The sequence below is a fragment of the Pagrus pagrus genome, assembly GCF_965226575.1.
Source record: "Pagrus pagrus genome assembly, chromosome: 13".
Taxonomy (NCBI): Eukaryota; Metazoa; Chordata; class Actinopteri; order Spariformes; family Sparidae; genus Pagrus; species Pagrus pagrus.
In genome coordinates, this window is record NC_140197.1 from 13,389,819 (window position 1) to 13,409,614 (window position 19,796).

The 19,796-nt window shown below is 42.2% G+C and overlaps 1 protein-coding gene across 2 annotated transcripts in view; it reads right to left on the minus strand.

Moving 5' to 3' along the window:
- LOC311267697 (protein kinase C beta type-like) overlaps positions 1 to 19,796 on the minus strand; it is a 113,377-nt gene that overhangs the window by 92,303 nt on the left and 1,278 nt on the right. For both annotated transcript variants that reach the window (XM_084370917.1, XM_084370916.1), the window contains exon 2: positions 18,832 to 18,863. In XM_084370917.1, coding sequence (XP_084227043.1) covers positions 18,832 to 18,863 — 32 coding nt within the window. The remainder of the gene's footprint in view (positions 1 to 18,831; positions 18,864 to 19,796) is intronic.

The window sequence follows — 19,796 nt, forward strand, 5'->3', positions numbered from 1 at the left end:
GTGTCTGTATTCCTACTTGCTAGCCCAATAGTTAACTGACAACTGAATATGTAAGAAAAAAAAATTTGCGTGGTACAGGCTTCAACAAAAAAATGTCATATCATCATGATTTCAACAGTTTTTTCAGTGAAAATGAAAACTGTGATGCAAAAAAGATCTTTCCACTACTTGGAAGTCATATCGCATCCACAATATATGTCCAAATAATCACTATATATGTATGCTTTTATATTATATTTATATTTTATAGGAGCCCGACCTTGTATTTTTTTTAGCTTATGAAAGAGTGTATTCTACATGACGTATTGATACATGAATAGAGGCAATGTCATGTCGCCAACAACAGTCTCAGCATGGATGGTGGTGATTAGTGATCGATCACACATAGGTAAGAGGATGCAGTCCCCTCCAATAGTGTTACACGGACCTGTTTGTCTGTGACCCCTGTGATTGTCAGTGAGTGGTGTTGTCCCTTTCAATAGTGTCTATCCTACATTCAATTACAAAAAAAACAAAAAACCAGGAGACACTACAGTCTGGCTGGCTTCTCGCTGCGTTCGATTTCAGTTTCAGCTCTGTGCCAGCGCTGTGAAAGAGTTCTGGCACAAGACGATTTTACGTGGTCCAGCTTACACCTCCACCCTTATCCTCTCTCATTCACTCCATCTCTCTCCCATTCACTGCATCCCTCTCACCATCTTTCATTCACTCCATCTCCTTCTCTCCGTCTCTGTCCGTCAGAGCATGAGTGTCTCTGACTTTACCCTTCCATCTGACTCATTCATCTGTCTCTTATCCGGTCATTTTAAATTCCACTTCCCTTCTTTCTTGATCACTTTCCATCTGCATTGTAGTCTCATTTCATCTCTCATAACTCCATCCATGGAGTCACACTGCTAATTGGTTAAATTATGATTTAATGCTTCTGAATCTGACCAGACGTTGCCAATAGGGCTACAAGTTTCAGTATTGATTGTTGTTTGATTACTCATTATTTTAGAAATGTCATGAAGAAGAAAAAAAATGGCTTCACATCTCAGGAGCAGATATTTTTTTCATTCCACAACATTTTTCTGACAGCTTTAGTTACTAATTACTGTTCTATCACAATTTTGCTCAGTATTTAAAACTACTGAGGTTCAATATAAAGTCCTACTTATAATTCAGAAGAGAGAGAAAGACTGACGCTGAAAAGCAACACTTATTGTAAATAAAAAGACATTTACACTGTTAATTCTTGCACCAACAGCAGCTGTCTCTTCACTATCTGTGCTTCTGTTTGTGTGTATTGAGGGCACTTAGTTTCCTCTCATAGCAGAAGCACATCTACCTCCGCATTATGACCCGGACTGGCAACTTCAGAATATGTCCAGCCGAAACACACACACACACACACACACACACACACACACACACACACACACAGAACCCTGTAATCTCCTGTACTGTACATCAACTTCTCTCCTGCCCACCTCTCTCTCTCTCTCTCTCTTAACTCCCCCGCAAACAATACCAGCTGTTTTGGGACCAGACGGCAAGAAAAATATAACTGAGGGAAGGAAAGTTCGAGAAAATAGAAACGCTCGAGTTCTTAAATCTGTACAGTTCTCTGTTTTTAATTCTGCTGAAGAGTAAAGTCATCGTCCTCAGCATGCAGTTAAATCTAATCTGCTGATTTACTCATTAATTCGGAGAGTTAGAAGTGTGGTATGAAGAGGACGAGGGAGAGAGAGTGGGAGAGAGAGGACAGAGGGGTGAGAGTGAAGAGCTGCAGATATTAACAAGAGAGCCGATGAGACTAACAGGTTTGAATAGCAAATAATGAACTAAATACAGGTTGTTAAGTTGAAAACATCTTTGCTTGTACATGGAGTTTCATAACAATAAATGCTGGTGCAGTCTGATTTGCTGATCTTCTGCAAAGATACATTATCATGAACGTGCAATGTGAAATTCAATGCTTTCTGTGCCGAAGATGTGTGCATTCAAGTCAATTTTAAGGCTGTCCTCTGTGGTCAACAGCAAACTGTGGTTTTGTGCAACAATATCACGTACCAACAACAATATGACTCAACACAGAGTCCACTTTGTGAAAATGTCTATTATATAGATGCTCATCTGAACAAGTATTGTGGTGTTTCTTGAAAATCCTGTGGCACAACATGAGTGATGCATTAATGACTCCAAATGGGCACTTTTATCAAAAGTGCTTTACAATTTCCTTCTCACACACACTCACGCTCCGATGGCACTGAGCTGCCATACAAGACACGAACCTAACCGTCAGGTTCAGTGTCTTTCTTGTTAAAGAGTCTTCAACACATGAACAAGGGGAGCAATTAGTGGACGACCTGTTTCTACCTGCAAAGCCCATTATCTTTTGAAGCGTTAGTTGTCGGGACTGCGTAGAGGCAGTTTTTCACAAATAACTTATTTGCTGTTTAATTCCAGAGTCCGTGTGTGTTGTCATGTTCTTTTTTGTTTTTTGTTTTAACCTCCTGAGGTTATGTTTTCACCCGTGTTCATTTGTTTGTTTGTTTGTTGGTTGGTTGGTTGGTTTGTTACCAGGATTACACAAAAACTATTGAACCCATGTCCACGAAACTCAGATGGAGGATGGATCCTGGACCAGAAGAAAACCTGTAAAGTTATGGTGTGGATCTGGATAAAGTTAGACATCCAGGGATTTTTTTGGTACGGATCCAGAAGAAGTTTCGGATCCACACCAAAAGTTGGTTTGTCACCAGGATTATACAAAAACTGCTGAAAGGATCTCTACAAAACTTGGAAGGCGGATGGGTTTCAGCCCAAGAAGACCCTGTAAAGTTAAGGTGTGGATCTAGCTTTCTTTAACATTGTTAGATAGGGAGTTTTCCTAAGGGAGGGAATAATGGACTGGCCTTGGTTAGCGACTGACATGCCCATTGCACTGTAGGGCCATGGTGGAGGTATGTGCTCTACTCAGTGCCATTCTAGTTATTATTATTATTATTATTTTGAAGAGCCTTTTTATTCCATAGTGCAGCTGGAGATATGACAGACAGGAAAGGGCAAGAGATGGGGGATGGCATGCAGCAAAAGGTCGCAGGTTGGAATCGAAGCCGGTCCGCTACAAAGGACTCAGTCTTTCGTGCAAGATTTAACCCTTCCTGTGTAGAAAGAGAAAAACTTTACAAGGTGTCAAAATGTGTGAATTAGATGTAGCCACATTTACACAGACTCTCTGAAGCTACGAAACAGAACACACAGGGTGATGTGGACCTTGTGTAGTTATCAGTGTTACAGTAACAGAAAGCCGAAAACCAACAACTGTAAAAGCATAATAACTAACTACAGCGACAAAATGTGATTGGTATTATTCTAATACAAAAGGTTTTGTGTGTGTGTGTGTGTGTGTGTGTGTGTGTTGTGTGTGTGTATGAGGGCAAGGCAAGGCACAGACTACAGCTCGCTCAATGCTTGGCAACAGACCAGTACTGCCTGGCTGCCTGTTATCCTCTTTACATGTGCAGACACAGACACACACGCACACACACGCACACACACACACACACACACACACACACACACACACAACCCCCCCCCCCCCCCCCCACACACACACACACACGCAGAAAATATATAACACACAAGATGTAAACATATTTTCACAGATAAAGAAACATGTCTGCCTCGTGTCTTTTCTGGGTTTTGATGGCATGATAGGAAAAAACACCATTACGGTCATAGAGGTTCATCCACCGCACGAAGAAGGAGTGAAAGATTATGATAATGTCAAACTGAAGATACCGTGGGTGGGTGATATTCAAACAATACACTCTCCTAGTGCATTAAGTCTTAACTCAATATTATATTTGTAAAGTGATGAACAGAATAAAAGTAAACTAATGAGGGCTGAGCGGGGCACAGAGACAGACTGCTGGAGGTGAAGGCAGAGAGAAAGAGAGGAGGAAGGGACAGATGACAGATGAGAGACCAAAAGCTGAAAGTCAAATAAAGAAACAGACACAGACGGAGGAAGAGACAGAAAAAGAGGTCTGGGATCAGTGCACTCCTGCCGGCTCGGGTCCCTGTTGCTAGGTTACCATCCATAGACGAATGGGTTAAAGTATCTCAGGAGCAAAAATGACATAGTTAGCTGGTCTCCATCAGACAACACACACACACAACTTAGACACACACAGAGAAGTGGAGCAACTCTGAAAACCCCATTTTCCCCTATTTAGATTTTGCTGTTGATATCAGAAGATGTGCACACAAACACACCTCAGACAGAAAGCCCAAACTTGGAGTGAGTCCTTACTGAACAGTGAAGTCTGGAAACACACATGTTCAGAGATAAATTGTTTTCACTGCCAGGAATGCTTGTAGCTTAAACACATCATAAACTTACTGAAAAACACTGTAATATCAGCATAAACAGAATATTATCACGACCTTGACAAGACTTCCTCTAAACAAACCCTCCAACAACATTTGTCAGAAAACCTGATTGTTCTAGCTGTGTACATCAGCCAGCAATGGACTCAGGATGTTTAAGGGATGGGGGTGAAAAAAATAAAAAGGGCACCACATGTATGCGCGGGGGGTGGGGGGGTGGGGGGTTGATCCCCCTTGAGTCAACCAGTGACGTCAGCAACCTTTGGAAATATAAGTTTATGGGGAGACAGCACCAGTTTTTACCTAATAGATACCACCATGGACTTTCCCCAGTTGTTTACTTATGTTAAGAAAATGAATTGTTAGTAAGTTATTTTATGTGTAAATATGCAAATGATGCATTATCTAATTAAAAATGCACTAATTTGGATACATTTCCAGAACAGAAATCTAGCATCTGACCAAGCGAGGTGAAAATACTTGTTCAACAATCAAATGCTTTTTACACAGGGAATCATGGGTATAGGGGCTCCAGGGTGTAACTATTTTGGTTGCACATGCACCCAAAAATCTGTCATGTGCAACTAAACATTTTCATTGGTCGCACCAGTGCACCTGAGATTTAGAGGCTTATTTTTTATAACGACTGAAACTATCGCAGTTTTTCTGTTGCACCCAATAATTATGTGCTGGTGCACCCAAATCAAAAAGTTGTTTAAGTGAAAAAGTATTATTACAAGTATAGTTACATAACGTTGCTTTAAGGATATGTATTTCCATATATTTCAGGCAATCAAAATCGTGAATAGGTGAATATTTTACAAATAGGTATCACAATGAAACGCCCCCATATTTTTGTATTACAAATGTTCAAATCATGCAAATGACATATCTAATTAATTATGCACTCATTTGCATACCCCAGAACATAAGTCTGAACTTGAACTTGAACTTAGTCTGAAAGAAGTCATGTGATGGTAGCAAAATAGGCCAAAATCTCTATGTGCTCTATCTGTCTCTGTGTTCACGTGTCTTCCCTTGAGACGGAAAGGAAGTTGTTGTTTCCAGTGCTACATGTATGTCTCATGTAGTTATGTAATAGGAGAACCACTACAGATGCCTGGGGAAAGACAGAGCAGCACCTCCGCAACCATTTACTCCAAACTTTTCAGTATTCAGTCTGTGAAATTGTGTCCGGCGAGAAATTGAATGGCCTTTTGTCCCAGAAATTATATCATAGTACATTTTAAAACCCACAACACCCCCAGCAGTTCGTAATCCAGGTGGGCCACCCCACCTACACACTGTGATTCACGTTTTAGACGTGTAGCTCATCGAGTCATCTGGTCAAATTGCAACTGATCAGTTTCAATTCGGAGATCACCTGCATTAGAAACAACAATTGCGGAGCAGAACAAAGGTCCTGTGACTGTGATCATGTAGGAGACAAGTGGTGGAAGAGTGAATAATTGAAGAAAGGACAAGCAGAGGGGGCACGGTGATGTTACTGTGGTGAGAGTAATGTGGGTGGAATGGAGTTGGAAACACCTCTGGCGTCTTTACTGAGACTGCAGCAGATTTAATTTATTTTTTTGTGTGTACTCTCTGTTTAGTTTGTGCTAAGTGTCACTTCTTGTGTTGCCTTTCGGAGCCTTTCATAAAAAGTCAGTGTCAGTACTTCAGGACTTTCTCTATTTAGGTAATATTGTTCAAAAGTACATCCACGGTATGGACAGTATCACAAGAGAAAAGGTGATGGTGCAGCATCCCTCCAACAAAACCATCGTTACATGAACCTTTTCTTAAAAGAATTGAACCACCGAGTCATGCCACAAAAAAATCCATTTCTCATCACAGTTATTTTCTCACCGAAAGGAAAGACACAAGACCACATTTGAGGAAGTGGAAATTTACCATATTTCCAACATGCCTCAGGTACTCTTAAATCTGTTGTCTAAAAGAACACCAAGGGGGCTTTTCCATACACATGTGCTCGCTCATCTTGACACAGTTCGACTCGGCATGTCAGCCCAGTGAGACAGGGATATTGTATTTCCATTACAACAGGGCTACCTGCTTGAGGGTGTGTCTTTATCTAATGATGATCTTGTATTGAGTAGTGGTCAACTCGCCAAATGGAGATTCAGCTGAAGCTACAAAAGCACTGACAGATTTTTAAATAGCTTTTCTCTCTGGTTTCCTGCACAGACATGAGTTGAGTATCGTACACAAGCTTGTTTGGACCAGAGACAGGGGTCATCATGGGCTGTCTGCAGCCACGAGACACCTGCATGCTTTTGTCCCACTCGTCAGGCGCACCTCGGCTCAACTCAGTGGGGTAAAAGTGTTAATAGAAACGCAAATCAATGTGGCACAGTTTGACTCAGCGCGGCTAAAAGTGCCAATGGAAAAGCCCCAAATATCAGCATCTAGTTCCAAATAACACTCCAGTGTTTCCCACACATAGACTTTACATCGGCGGGCCAACTAGGTATATTAATTTTATCATTCTGTAATGCGTCCATCAGCAAAGTCAAGCTGATTCCAAGTAAAATTCCTCTTCTGCTTGGATTTCTAATGGCAGAGATCAAAGTGTTGTAAATGTCAGCTATAATTGACATTGACTTGCTTCATACGTCAGGTTCAAACAGGGCTTACCGAGGACAGCCCAGGCTGTTTGCGCAGACTGTGAATTATTTCCAGAGTGATTCTGTTTAACTAGTGCACTATTGGCACAACTCACACAGTAAAGAAGTAATGAAAGATATGTTTACTTTAAGCAATAAAACAGCACCACAGCTCCTGTGCTGCTGTCAGAAATGTCCACACCCCCCTCATAGAGACTGTAATGATGCCTGGTCACTGGTCAGAGCGGCTGGTGGCTGCCACCAACCCAGAAGCCACAGGCACAATGAGCCATTTCCCTTCTGTGCTGTAGGGAGGCAGCTATTGACAGAGTTAAGTATAGATGATGGCACTCTCTGGGACTGACACAGATTCACAATGAGTTAGCACCTGTTCATGCGGTACAACTGTGGTACAAAAATGTCAACAGCCAACAAGGCATTGGTTTAATGAGCTGACATTTTGTAACGACACGATCTTAAATACTAAAGAGTTGTTACCTCTATCCGACAGATAGAAGGTGGAGACTACTGTAGGCTGATTACCTAAATGTCTAAATACTGTAGGTCTATTGTGCGTGCCTTTCAGAATGACTCATATGGCTGCACTTCCCTATTTAAGGAACGCTTCAAGTATTTGTTGGTGACGCCACAGAACTCAACAATAACTTTCTAGACCTTTGCTTTTTAGTCATGCTCTGTCAGTGTCTATCATTAGGCCAACTATTCCAAGGATTTCCATTAAATGTAGTACAGCTAGTCACGATGCCCTCAGGATGAATCCACTGTCTATGCAGTGTCATTATAAGCCTGTTGTGTCCATTGGTCGCCATCCGAAAGCATCAGTATTTGACAAGTTGGGAATGAGACTCGAAATCAACCATCTACACAACAGGAGCTTTGATTGCAGTCCTAGTTAGATTAGTCATTGTTAGCAATCAGCTCAAAACATGCTGTGCCTCACAGAGCCACAAGCATGACAGCAGAGTCTTAGGTCTAATCCGAATGTCCACATTCACAGACTCACAAACTTTGAGGTAAGTCCCTGAGGGTTTAGGGCTGTCCCACTGTCAAATCATGATGTGCATGAGGCTATCTGACAGACATTTTGAGCCCTTTTTGGACACTTTCTGTACCTACGGGAATTCCCCACAGTACGTAAAATTAAATGCAGGTGGGTTACCAGAGTAAACCCGAAAAACAAAAATAACCCAAATGCTTTCACTTTTCTATATGCAACGTTTCTTATTCACAAACGGACATTTTCTAAATCACTGCCTAAGATAAGACATTTTCTCCTTCAACTGATTCTCTACTTAAATCACTCAGTTTACGCAACAAAAAAAGTAATACGCTTTTGAAACATTATGGAACTTATTTCCCGAAACCTGAGACTGATTATGTTTCTATTTGTATTTATGTGTACTTTTTTTTTCTCTTAGAAGGATATATATTTTGAAAAGTAAAATAGGAAGTCCTACAGGGTCAATTTTATACCATTTCAGCTCCTTGCAGACTCTCTCACTCAAAACATTTACCAGGTAACATCAGCAAAGTCCTTGAGGACTCGGGGCTTAAGGCCTCAGGGGGGACGTTGGGATTGGACCTTAGTCTTGTTTTCAAGTTCATCAACTTAGACAGAACATGTGACATAGTTTTAATAAACTACATTTTTCTTAATTTGTTGATCAGAGGAGGAAAAGTCCAATTTTAGCTACAAGATCTGGTGTCCTGTCTTTTTTTGTTTATGTGTGTGTCTGTGTGTGTCTGCAGGCTGTGATGTCAAATGAGCTTGACCCACATTGGCCGTCCGATCCGTCTCGATATGTCTCCAAGGTGTCACCGTAGCAACGGGTGTACTATTGCCGCAAATGTCAGCAGGCGAGGACGAGCGAGCCCTGAAGGAGATAGTGTGTCCATGTGTAACTGAAAGTGAGTACAAGCGCACGCACACAAACAAACACACTCTAAGCGATCGGAGTGCTCAGATGTGTGAAAGTAGATCAGAGCAAAAGGAGCCGGCCCTCATTGACAGGTAAAATTAGACTTGGTCGCGCACACACGCATACCTGTGGAATAACAAGCACACACACACACAGATGCATCAGATAGCCACCTTGGTGACAACTCCTGTTTTAACGTCGACTGCTTCACCCTCGCGCTCACTTTTCTGTGGTAGTACACTGAAGGAGGCACGCACACATATGCACAGTCTCTCACATTAGAGCCGCTCTCAAACATGCACACACACTGACAGATACGCACACGACAGCTCTTTAACACCCTCCACATTAAACTGAGAAGAGGAAGCAGTCATGGGAGGAAACACACTGGGTGTTACTGTAGCATGCCTGTCAGAAAAACTATAAACAAAGCCATAATAGAGTCTCAGTTTGCATGCATGTTTAGTTCCAACTGTAAATGAAGCAAATAAGAGCAGTCGCTTCAGTCCTACTGTAGTACGCTGCATTTTCAATTAGAATTTTCTTAACGCTGCATAATTTTGCAGACAGGAATTAAAAGGGTTTGACCTTAACTTTGACGGATAATTCCACTCCTTGAATTCCTCTTTTCAGATTGTGGCATTACATTTAGAGCTTCGAACGGGTGCAGCGGTACAACAACATTCAGAATCCATTTCAATAAAACCTACACAGCGGAGTCGCCTCCACTAGTAATAATCAGAGCGAGCCTTCCCACCTAAAACATATGATTCATTCTATGTAGCCGTGTGCCGTGAGCCGAGCTGTTTAGGATGCGAGTTTGTTGTGTCTGAAAGGCACCGGGGGAATGTAGGAAAAATCAATACACTATAATGCTGCAATATTTTTGGCCCTATCAATAAGCCGGCTGAGGCTCACTATCAGAGCTGTTATACGCACCGCAGTGGCATGAAAGACGGCACAATGGCGTTATGTAACATGAACTCTTGAAAAGGCTGAAAATAATGCCCTTGACAAACTGTTTGGACGAGGTCAGTGATTCACTGGAAATAATCAGGAGACAGACTTAAAGAAAAAAACATTTTTTAAGGTTGTGCTGCTACAATGAGTGTTTGCGTGACGCAGGTTTTAGTGATACTGTATTTTTAGCGGCGTTAGCAGGAAGGCGATCTCATGAAGTGTTGCATGTAATGCTGTAAAATTTTGCAGGGACATTCACGGTGCCCAGATGATGGATCCCTCTGACTTTGCTGATCCCCTTTGACATTTGTTGATTTTATTGAAATGTCTCAACAACTATTATATGGTTTGCCATGTTCAATTTTGTATCAACATTCATTTCTCCATCTCTTGTCCCCCCCTCCATAACATTGAGGAAACTGACAAAACTGCAAAATTCAACTCAAACAGATAAAGTTAGAGAAAATGTCATCATAATTTCTAACTTGTGTTATCATTCAGTGCCACATGTGTACATGTCTATTTTTTCCCGACTGTTCTCTCTCTTATCTCGTCTCTCGACTGTGTGGGCAACTGTCTCACTCAAATCACAAGGCTTAACCCAATGTACAGATTTGATTGGCTGACTAGCGTCATGCAATTGCTCTGTAAATTTCCTGGGTCGCTAGCGCCGTAAAGGCTAGAATAGCTGCGCCTGATAAAATTGAATCTCTCTTAATAAATGTGTCATTTACAGGTGTGGGTCTAAATAGGGTGGCATCTGCCTACTAGTGATCTAGGTGGGGATGGAGAGGGATGGCAGGTTAATAAGAGGCACGTATTTTGGTCATTCAAGGGGTACAGTTTCCACTCTCGTCTGCCCTAAAATCACCTACTGCATGTTTCCCTACTTACGAACCTGTCTACTTGTGGATTGTTCCAAACAGGTGTTTTTGGATCATTCCACAAATTTCCCAGTCTTTTGTTGCTCCTGTCCCAACTTGTTTGAAACATGCTGCTGACAATGTTGGCTAAAAATACTCTGTACTTATTGTCTCTGTACTGTTTCAGTTGAGTAATTTTCAGAAAGTATGAGTAAATGATCACATTCTGTTTTATCTGTATTTGAAGGCCTTCACACACCGGCGATGTGATGAAAAAAATTACGCAAAACACCTGCTTGTGAATATGTTGCTTAATAACTATTCCACCATCGTCATGAGTTGTGACGTGGTGTCTGCCTGGCACAATGTGATTGGTTGATGGCTTGATTCACAGTGTGAATGTGTGTACTGTGTGTTAAGCAATACAGTATCTATGGTACTTCTGGAGGAGGTGGGACTATGTAGGCACTACAGCGGTGCATGTGTCAAGAGAGGAGAGGGATAAAAATGCAGCTACTAGTATCAACACTGTAAAAAAATTTTGCACTGAAATGGTTTTAAATATTCGATATCGATATTAATCGATATTTCGTTACTTTGACAACACTACTACCTGGCATGCTAAAATGCTAACTGAGATGGCAAACATTGCACCTGCTAAACATTGGCGTGTTAGCAAGGTCGTTATGAGCGTGTCGGCATGCTGATGTCCCAGCGTGCATTAGTACAGCCACAAAGCACTGCCACCATGGCTGCAGACTTGTTTTACATCATTAGAACTGACAGTTTCTTGACAGAGTTATGTTTGCAAAGGTGGAGGAGTCTCTAAAAGAGCAGCGAGACCACGTGACAAGAAGAGCTGTCAGTTAAAAAAAAATGTCATGCTAATGAAACTCTGCACAACTCAGGGTCTCACACTCCACAATCCACACGTTCGGCAAAACACAGTCCATCATTTCACACCTATGAAGTGTTCTCCTTACCGATAAGCAAGCCTAATGATGCAAATGCAAGAGGCACAGCTCAGTCTATCACTTGCAGGAAATGCCAGTTTTTCGCGTTGAGCAGCAAACCACTTCTTATTTAATGATTTACAGCACAGAAATAGACACACTAAAGGTATGTTTTGACTGCATTTCTGAGGGGCCGATCGATTGAGAACCCCCACGGTTACAAATCTTTATTCTCCAATCAATGCTTCCAATAAGCATCTCTGTCTGCCTCTGTCGCTTTTTAATCCTTTTCCTTTTTTTTCTCCGGCGCTTTTCAATGTTCTCCCTTCACACCTACACACTCAGCCCTCCCTCCGCTCCCATCCCCCTCTCCACTCCCCCATCCATCTATCCATCTATCCATCCATCCCATTTGGTGGTACTCTCAGTGGAACACTTGGGCTATTTATAAAAGCATCAAAGCCCACAGCTTCCAACACACAGCCACTAGAGAGAAAGAGGGGGAGATGGAGAGAGAGAGAGAGAGAGAGAGAGAGGTGGAGGGAGAAGTGGGGAGCCGGAGGAACGGGTGGAAGACAGGGGAAGTAAGATGAACAAGGAGGGAGATATACTGGGAACGACGGAACAGTGAAGGTTAAGACGAGTGAGCAGAGACAGGGAAAGAAAGCAGGGAAGAAAGGAAAGCTGGACAGTAATGGGTGAAGGTGAGGAAGAGAGAGAACAACTGAAAAAGAAAGAGCGAGTGAGGGCGGCAGGTCAACAGAAATCGGGGAAACAAAGAGCGCAAAGGAGGTGGAAAAACAAAAGACTAGGTGACTGAGTCAGATATGTTTTCATCCATTTCCCTTTGCTGGAAGATCTCAGTGACACACCTCGGCATTAGCTCTGTGTTTCTCTGCGTTTCATGTCTTCATGCATGAACACCCGTTTGGCTTCATGCGTGCATTCCCGTGATCCGTGTGTGTGTGTGCATGCATGTATGTGTGTGTTTGTGTGTGTAGGAGGCAGGTTTTGGATCTGGAGACCTCCCGCCCACACAGGTTGGAGTTGCAGTAGCACCTGAGCTGCCGTTCGGCACCGCCAACAGACACAGATGTTTGCAAATGTTCACTAACTCATTTGAACCCGAACGGGCTCGTGAGAAGGCAGAAAACATGTGATTTGAATCCAGCGGAGCTGTGCACGGGCACGGTGCCCAACAGCAGCGTGAAAGCAAGAGACGTTCGCTTAAACCCCGACACAAAAGACGCCATCAGTCAGAGGGACGCTTGAATAGAGCTCTTGAACAGTGCTCTTTATAAATACATACATTTCTCCTTTTGAAGAGCGCTAATAGCCGCAGCAAACAACACCTTTATGGGCTTGTTTTAGGTGCAATCTACACCCCGTGCCTACACCATTTTATCTCTCCTCTCTCGCCTCTTTGCTACCTCTTCTTCTTCTTCCATGTCCATTTTCTCACCCACCACCTCTCATGCTCGAGTGTCATTCCAGCATACCTTTCTCATTCATTTTCAAACCATCTGCCTTGTTAAACCTATTCCACTTTCTTTTTTAAAATACATGCACAGTAATTGCCCTCTGCCTGCAGGAACATACCACTCGAATTTTTGGGAGTTTTGGGCAGAACGGGATCGAAATTCGTTGGAAAACGCAACCAAGGTTTGTATTGGTGGCGTCATTAGCGACAGCACAGCATGTTACAGTATGCACAACAAGACCTCATATACACTATAAAAGGATTATATTTAGGATGCTGAATAGGATGGTGGATTGAATACATTATGGAAATATTACAGAGCGTGCATGTCTTCTATTTCTGCCCTTCCTCAATTTCTCTTTTCATCATTTCCTTTTTTTAACCCCCTTTCTTCCCTCTGTTCTCTTGCTCTACACTATACCGTATGTTCTCTCATATTACATCATGCTACAAGATTGCACTTTTTAGTTTTTGCTCTCGAAGGACGTATCTCTTGTCGTCTTTTTCCCTACTTTCCTTGCAACTTTCAAGGAAATCACACGTAATCCTCCTCTCCTTCCTACACCCTTCCCACTCACTTTCTCCCCCTTTTGTCTCACCCTGTTCCCTCCATGAATTCCACCCCCACTCCTTCTCTCTATCCTCCTGTGCCTCTCCCTCCTCCCTTCTCATCTCACCATCCTTCTTTTTCATCTTTCCAGGCATCTTAATGCGATACTCCCTCTTTCCCTCCTTGTTTGCCCTGTTTCTCACACTTCCTGCCACTCAGTGTGTCCCCCCCCCCCACTCCCTCCATCCCTCTCAAGCTCTCTAAAGGGATAATTTGTCCATTAAGTCTGTGTGGAGACAGTGGAGGACACTCGACAGCCTGTTACAAGCTGAAACCTAACTCGTTATTAACACACTCCGATCACGTGGAAGCATTAGAGAGCACGCATTTCTGCACAAACAGCCATTAAGGAAATAAGCGCTTACCCGCTCATTAAATGGAACATGAAGCACGTGCACACACAATTTCCAAACGCCAATGAAGTTTGAAATATTCTCAAAACTCACACACACACACACACACACACACACACACACACACACACACACACACACACACACACACATCTTTGATAGACCATATTACATAATGCTCCCGCCCTTTGAGTCCTACACTCCTTCCAGTGTATGGAAAACTAAACACCAGAATCCCACTGAGGCATTACACTTTACTGTTTACAGCTACAACAGCACGAAGGCAGTGAGCTGCTCTGTACAGTTACACAATATGCAAAACAGAACTGCAACTATGATTGGTTTGAAATCTTCAAATTGCTTTTTTTGTCCAACCAACGTTCGATCGATCAGCTTATTCAAAACCAAACCGGCCTCGCTGCAACAGACTGCAGACCACCGTCCAAACAGCCCAGCTTGTCTTTCTTCTTCATGTGCAACATTCACTCCCTTTTCTCACCAACGAAAAAGCAAAGAGGGAAAAAAGATGTTTAGTGGATGAACAGGTGACTGTGAGTGAAACTATCTTTTTCGATATTATTTTTCTAACCTAATTCAATTTTTAGTTTCTAAAATTTGTCGTTTTTAGTTTTGTTCTTCACAAAGCTTTGGGGCAGTCGTCACTTTGAAATTATCTTTGAATTGTTAACTGTACAGCATGTTCACTTAACAGCAGATACTGATCTGTGTGTGATCTTAAAATAGCTGAAACACAGTCTTGTAAAAAGAACCAAAAAAATCATACTTTAGTAAAAGTAAAGACATCGTGTTAAAATATTACTTTGGTAAAAGTGAAAGTTACCTATATAAATACAGTACTTGACTTAAAGTCTTAACGTATCTAATATTAAATTTACTCAAGTGTCAAAAGTAATTTTCTGGCAAAAAAATGTACTTAAGTACTTAAATATGTTATGTATATATTGGTGGGCCAGGCTGACTAGCTGATTCAGTGGGTTTTTTTACCCAAGTGTCAAAACCATATATTTAAAAGTGTGCTACTTTCACTCTGATGCATCAGGCTATCTGCAGGGTAACCAGCAACTGAGGCTATCAAACAAATGTAGTGGAGTAAAAAGTACAATATGTGCCACCAAAGTGTAGTGGAAGAATAAAGCAGGGGAAAATGGAAATACTCGAGTAAAGAACAAGTACCACAGAAATTTACTTAAATACAGTACTAAAGTACATGTACTTAGTAACATTTCATCACTGCTAAAATCAAACAAGCAATTCACTGTTCATGGTTGAAGAATAAATAAGAAGTTATTTGCGTCACATTAGCTGACTGTCAGGAGATCTGAACAACATCAGTTCATGTCTGAAACAGTGACAACACAACTATCTACACCACATCCTTCTGAGGCACACTCACTACCACAAGCTGCTGCTGCGCTCTGAAACCTGTTAAAGGCTGTTAGGGGTGCCAATCCTCCACCCAGCCCCCCACCCTCCTCCTCCTCCTCCTCCTCTCTGCTGAATCTACAGCATGCTGCTTGGATTGATACAGCAGCAAAGAGCAGGATCTGTATGTCTTTTTTACTTTTTATAAGCAAGCACTGTCTATCCATCTTACTGTGTTAACAAATGGAAAAGATATCAAATTTATCGAAGCAAATCTAACTTCCTTTTTTCACCCATGACGTGGCAAAGTGAAAACTAAGAGGAACAAACGTCACAATGTCGAATGCTGCTAATGAAGCGTAGCTGAGTTGAGTTGTTGAGTCTATAAACATTTGCTTTGCATGTCATCTGAAACTACTCAGGCCAACAATAGCACAGACATGCAGTTGTGGCCTTTTTTTAATGGTCAGGCCCTATCATGACGTGACTTTCTGTTAGAATAACTCGGCTTCAATACATACACAGGAAAGGCATTCAGTTGGCATAATAAGTGAGTTTTAGCATTAAAAAGTATAAGAGATGCTAAATCAATGTTCCTCTTCTGGATCACAGACAGTCAAAGCAACCAAAACTGAGCGGGTCAAAGGTCAGAGCCATTAGAAGGTCAAACAGCGAAGCGATAAGGAAAGAAAAGAGAGGCAAAAAGTCAGGTAGCGAGCATAGAAAACAATCTATAAACATCATCTGAGACAGTAATGGCACTGACACACTCACAGCAGACAGAGGGGCTGTGGTACACAGGTGATTTGACAGGCCATCAACACTTATCTCATGTTCTGATTGGATTATTTATATGATATAAAATAAAAAGGTTTTATTCGCTACAATATATAATGTTGTATATGAGACAATACTCCATCTAGTTCTGTGAGAGTTATGTGACTTTGAGTGTGTGTGTGTGTGTGTGTGTGTGTGTGTGTGTGTGTGTGAGTGTGAGTGCGTGACCTTGCAGAGGAATTCCCTTTCTCCCTGAGCTCTAGGGAAATGATACCCTGCCCCAGACCGACAAATGGGTCGGAGAGCAACTCAGGACACACGCACACACACAGACACACACACACGCACACCTGATGAAAGAAAGTAACTGCAAACTGTTGCTAAGTGCTAAGTCCATCACTCAAACACAGACACGTTAGCATTGTAAGTTATTTTGGGCACCGGCTGGAGTGAGATTTGACATTTTAGATGTAAAATTATTCCTCCTTTGTGCATCCATCCCTCTACGGGTGCCCTCTTCCTTAAGACTACATAGGTGCTCTAACCCTTCCTCTACAGGCACAGAGGGTCTCTACCGTGCAGCGGATGCTTCACTTAAAGGACACTATTGACCCATTACATATGCACACAGGTTAATTACCAGCTAACCCACTGCTGTGTTGAACAGCACCTCTTCCATCCTACAGCATATAGACAGTAATGCGTCCGAATATTTCACTGTTGCTAGGAGACGTGAAAATCCTTGAACACATCCAGTTGGCTGTTAAGTGGAAAAACATAGACTTCAAGCAAATTGAAAATAAAATAAATAAAAAATAGCCCAAAGCACCACTGCATTTTTGTCAGCTGGATATGTTTCTCTGATAGCTTCTGTCACTTCCTGTGGCTACTCCTACAAAACCGATGCTAAATCCGTCTCTACTGTGTGGAGAAGATGGATGAGAGGCAGGAAGAAAGCAAAGCAGATGTAGCATTCTGTGTACATGAAACCGGCGAGTGCCACGAAATCAGATGCCACTTATCGTCGCAGGAAGTTCCCACTGCAACGCACTTTATGAGCGGATGCAAAGTGAACAAACTTTAAAGGTGCAATATGTAAACATTTTAGTTTACAACATTTCAAAATGAAGTCAAATTATCAACAGAAAGTGGAGACATGACAGTGCTGATGTGTTGCAGAGATATCTATTGAAGTTAGCGTGCTAACCAGCTAGCCCTTGTCCACTTTGTACCTCAAGCGTGACAGTCTGATGTCAAGAAAACTGCATGGACAGTTACTACAGCCACAAGCTGCCCTGTTAACTGAAATTACTAGCTTACTGCAGCTAGCGGCAGTTAGCATCTGGCGATCATAAGGTGGTGATATGCTGCCCCCTATTTGTTTGAAGTACGAATTCGACAGGTGGCCAATTCTTACATACTGCACCTTTAAAACTACTGTACTTGCCAGAATCCATATCCTTAAATTTCTCAAAATTGAGCAGTTTACTGGTAAAACAAGCCACATTAGATCCCTAATACTTTCAAGTAACAGCATTATCATCATCATTTTGTCTGCTATGAAAAATCCTCGTCTTATTATACATGTGACTTTTTTGATTAAACGCCTGGGAGTGTTTCATGCTGAGTCACTTCCCTCCGCATCCTTGGTCTTCTTCCTACTATCCATACTTGAATCTACACCTACAGTACACTCCAGTGAGAATAAAGCACAGAAGGCCTTGCCTGAGCCTCCAGACTTTCCTCTGCTGCATGATGTGTTTTCTCACAGACACTTTTCCCACTGACTTTAAACAGTTCCATTCATATGAAAAGCTAAATCCACAGCTGCATTCACAGAATCCTTTTTCAACACGTATGTTTTAATCTGAAGGAAGTTGGCTCTTTCTTTTCATCAGTATTCATTTTACTGGAGTAAGAGCTTTGTGATGTTCCCGAGGAGAGTTTTTTAAACTGCTATGCTTTGGAGGAATTGCACACAGGAGTAAGTGACGTTTTGAGCCAAGATCTGAGCTTTGGAAATGATGTTCATTAAAACCCACTTATAATATGACAATATGAATGAATAAACAATGGCAGACCCTCATTGTGAAAATGAGTGAAGTTTCGAGCCTACAGTTGTTCATGTTTTTGTGACTTCTGAATCCTAAAAAAGGAGCTCAGAACCTTCGTGTTCACTTGAGAGGAATAGAAGAAGAAAGGGAATTAAAAAGATGAGGAAAAAGGGAAGAAAGTAAGAGGGATAGAAAGAGGAAGATAGGAGTAGAGGCTGAGTGGTAGAAAAGGAGCAAGCAGTGGAAGGGAATGACAAAGGTGAGGATGAGAGGAGGCTTAAAAGATAGAGGGAGACAAAGAATGAGATTGATCTGACTAAAAAAGGAAAAGTGAGGCGACAGAGATGATATCCAATCATTTACTGTAGCTATGGAGCACCACCTGAAAGTGTGTGTGTGTGAGCGAGTGAGTGTGTGTGTGTGTGTGTGTGTGTGCATTTAATCCACCTACCTTGACACTGGAATCCCTGCTTGCCAAAACCCCTGTGGAGAGAACATACACAGAGAACAGGTTGAACATCATACAGGCACAGACGTGTGTGTGCGGACATACACTACACTGTCTCTCACTCACACACACACACACACACACACACACACACACACACACACACACACAGACACACACACACACACACACACACAGACAAAGAAAATAACTTGAAGGAGTTCTGAAACCCTCTCACTTCGCCTCAAGACATTTTGTGTAGAGAGAAAGGTCTTATACTGTCTGCCATTTGTGTGCAGCGCTACAGCTTTCTATCCAAAAGAGCCCGAATTAAAACACACACACGCTGAGGTATGCAGGCGGCCCGGGCAGTTTGATTATTGTGCCAACGGTGGACAGCGCGAGCTCTGAGGTCAACTTTAGTTCCGCAAACACCCTCACACGTGCACTCACGCATACTGTTCTGTTAGGCAGAGCTGCAGCTGCCCCCGGGGCACAATGGGCAACCACACCCAGTCGATGGTATATGGAGAATGCTGGGATGCTTGCAGGTGCACGCACATACACGCGCACACGCTTGAACTCCCATTCAGCCCTGCTCATTTTCATATTGTGGCTACAAATAGATAATCTCCAGGGGTGTGAAATCACTGAGTGCTCTCATTGTTCTTTTTCATAATGCTTATTGACCCAGATAGATAGATAGACAGATAGACAGATAGATAGATAGATGGATAGATGGATAGATAGATAGACAGTTTGATCATTTAAACAGGTCAAGCAATTACACATCATGGTGCAAAGTGTTCCCCTATTGAGGGATATTTACAACCAAGTGAGACCATCCCATTTGATTCCCGTCTTCTAGGTCAGATCATTTAGCCATTCACAAATTAAAAAGCCCATCACAGGACTTAAATAATGGCCGTTTGGGGAATAGTGCACAGCGCAGATGATAATAATAAACG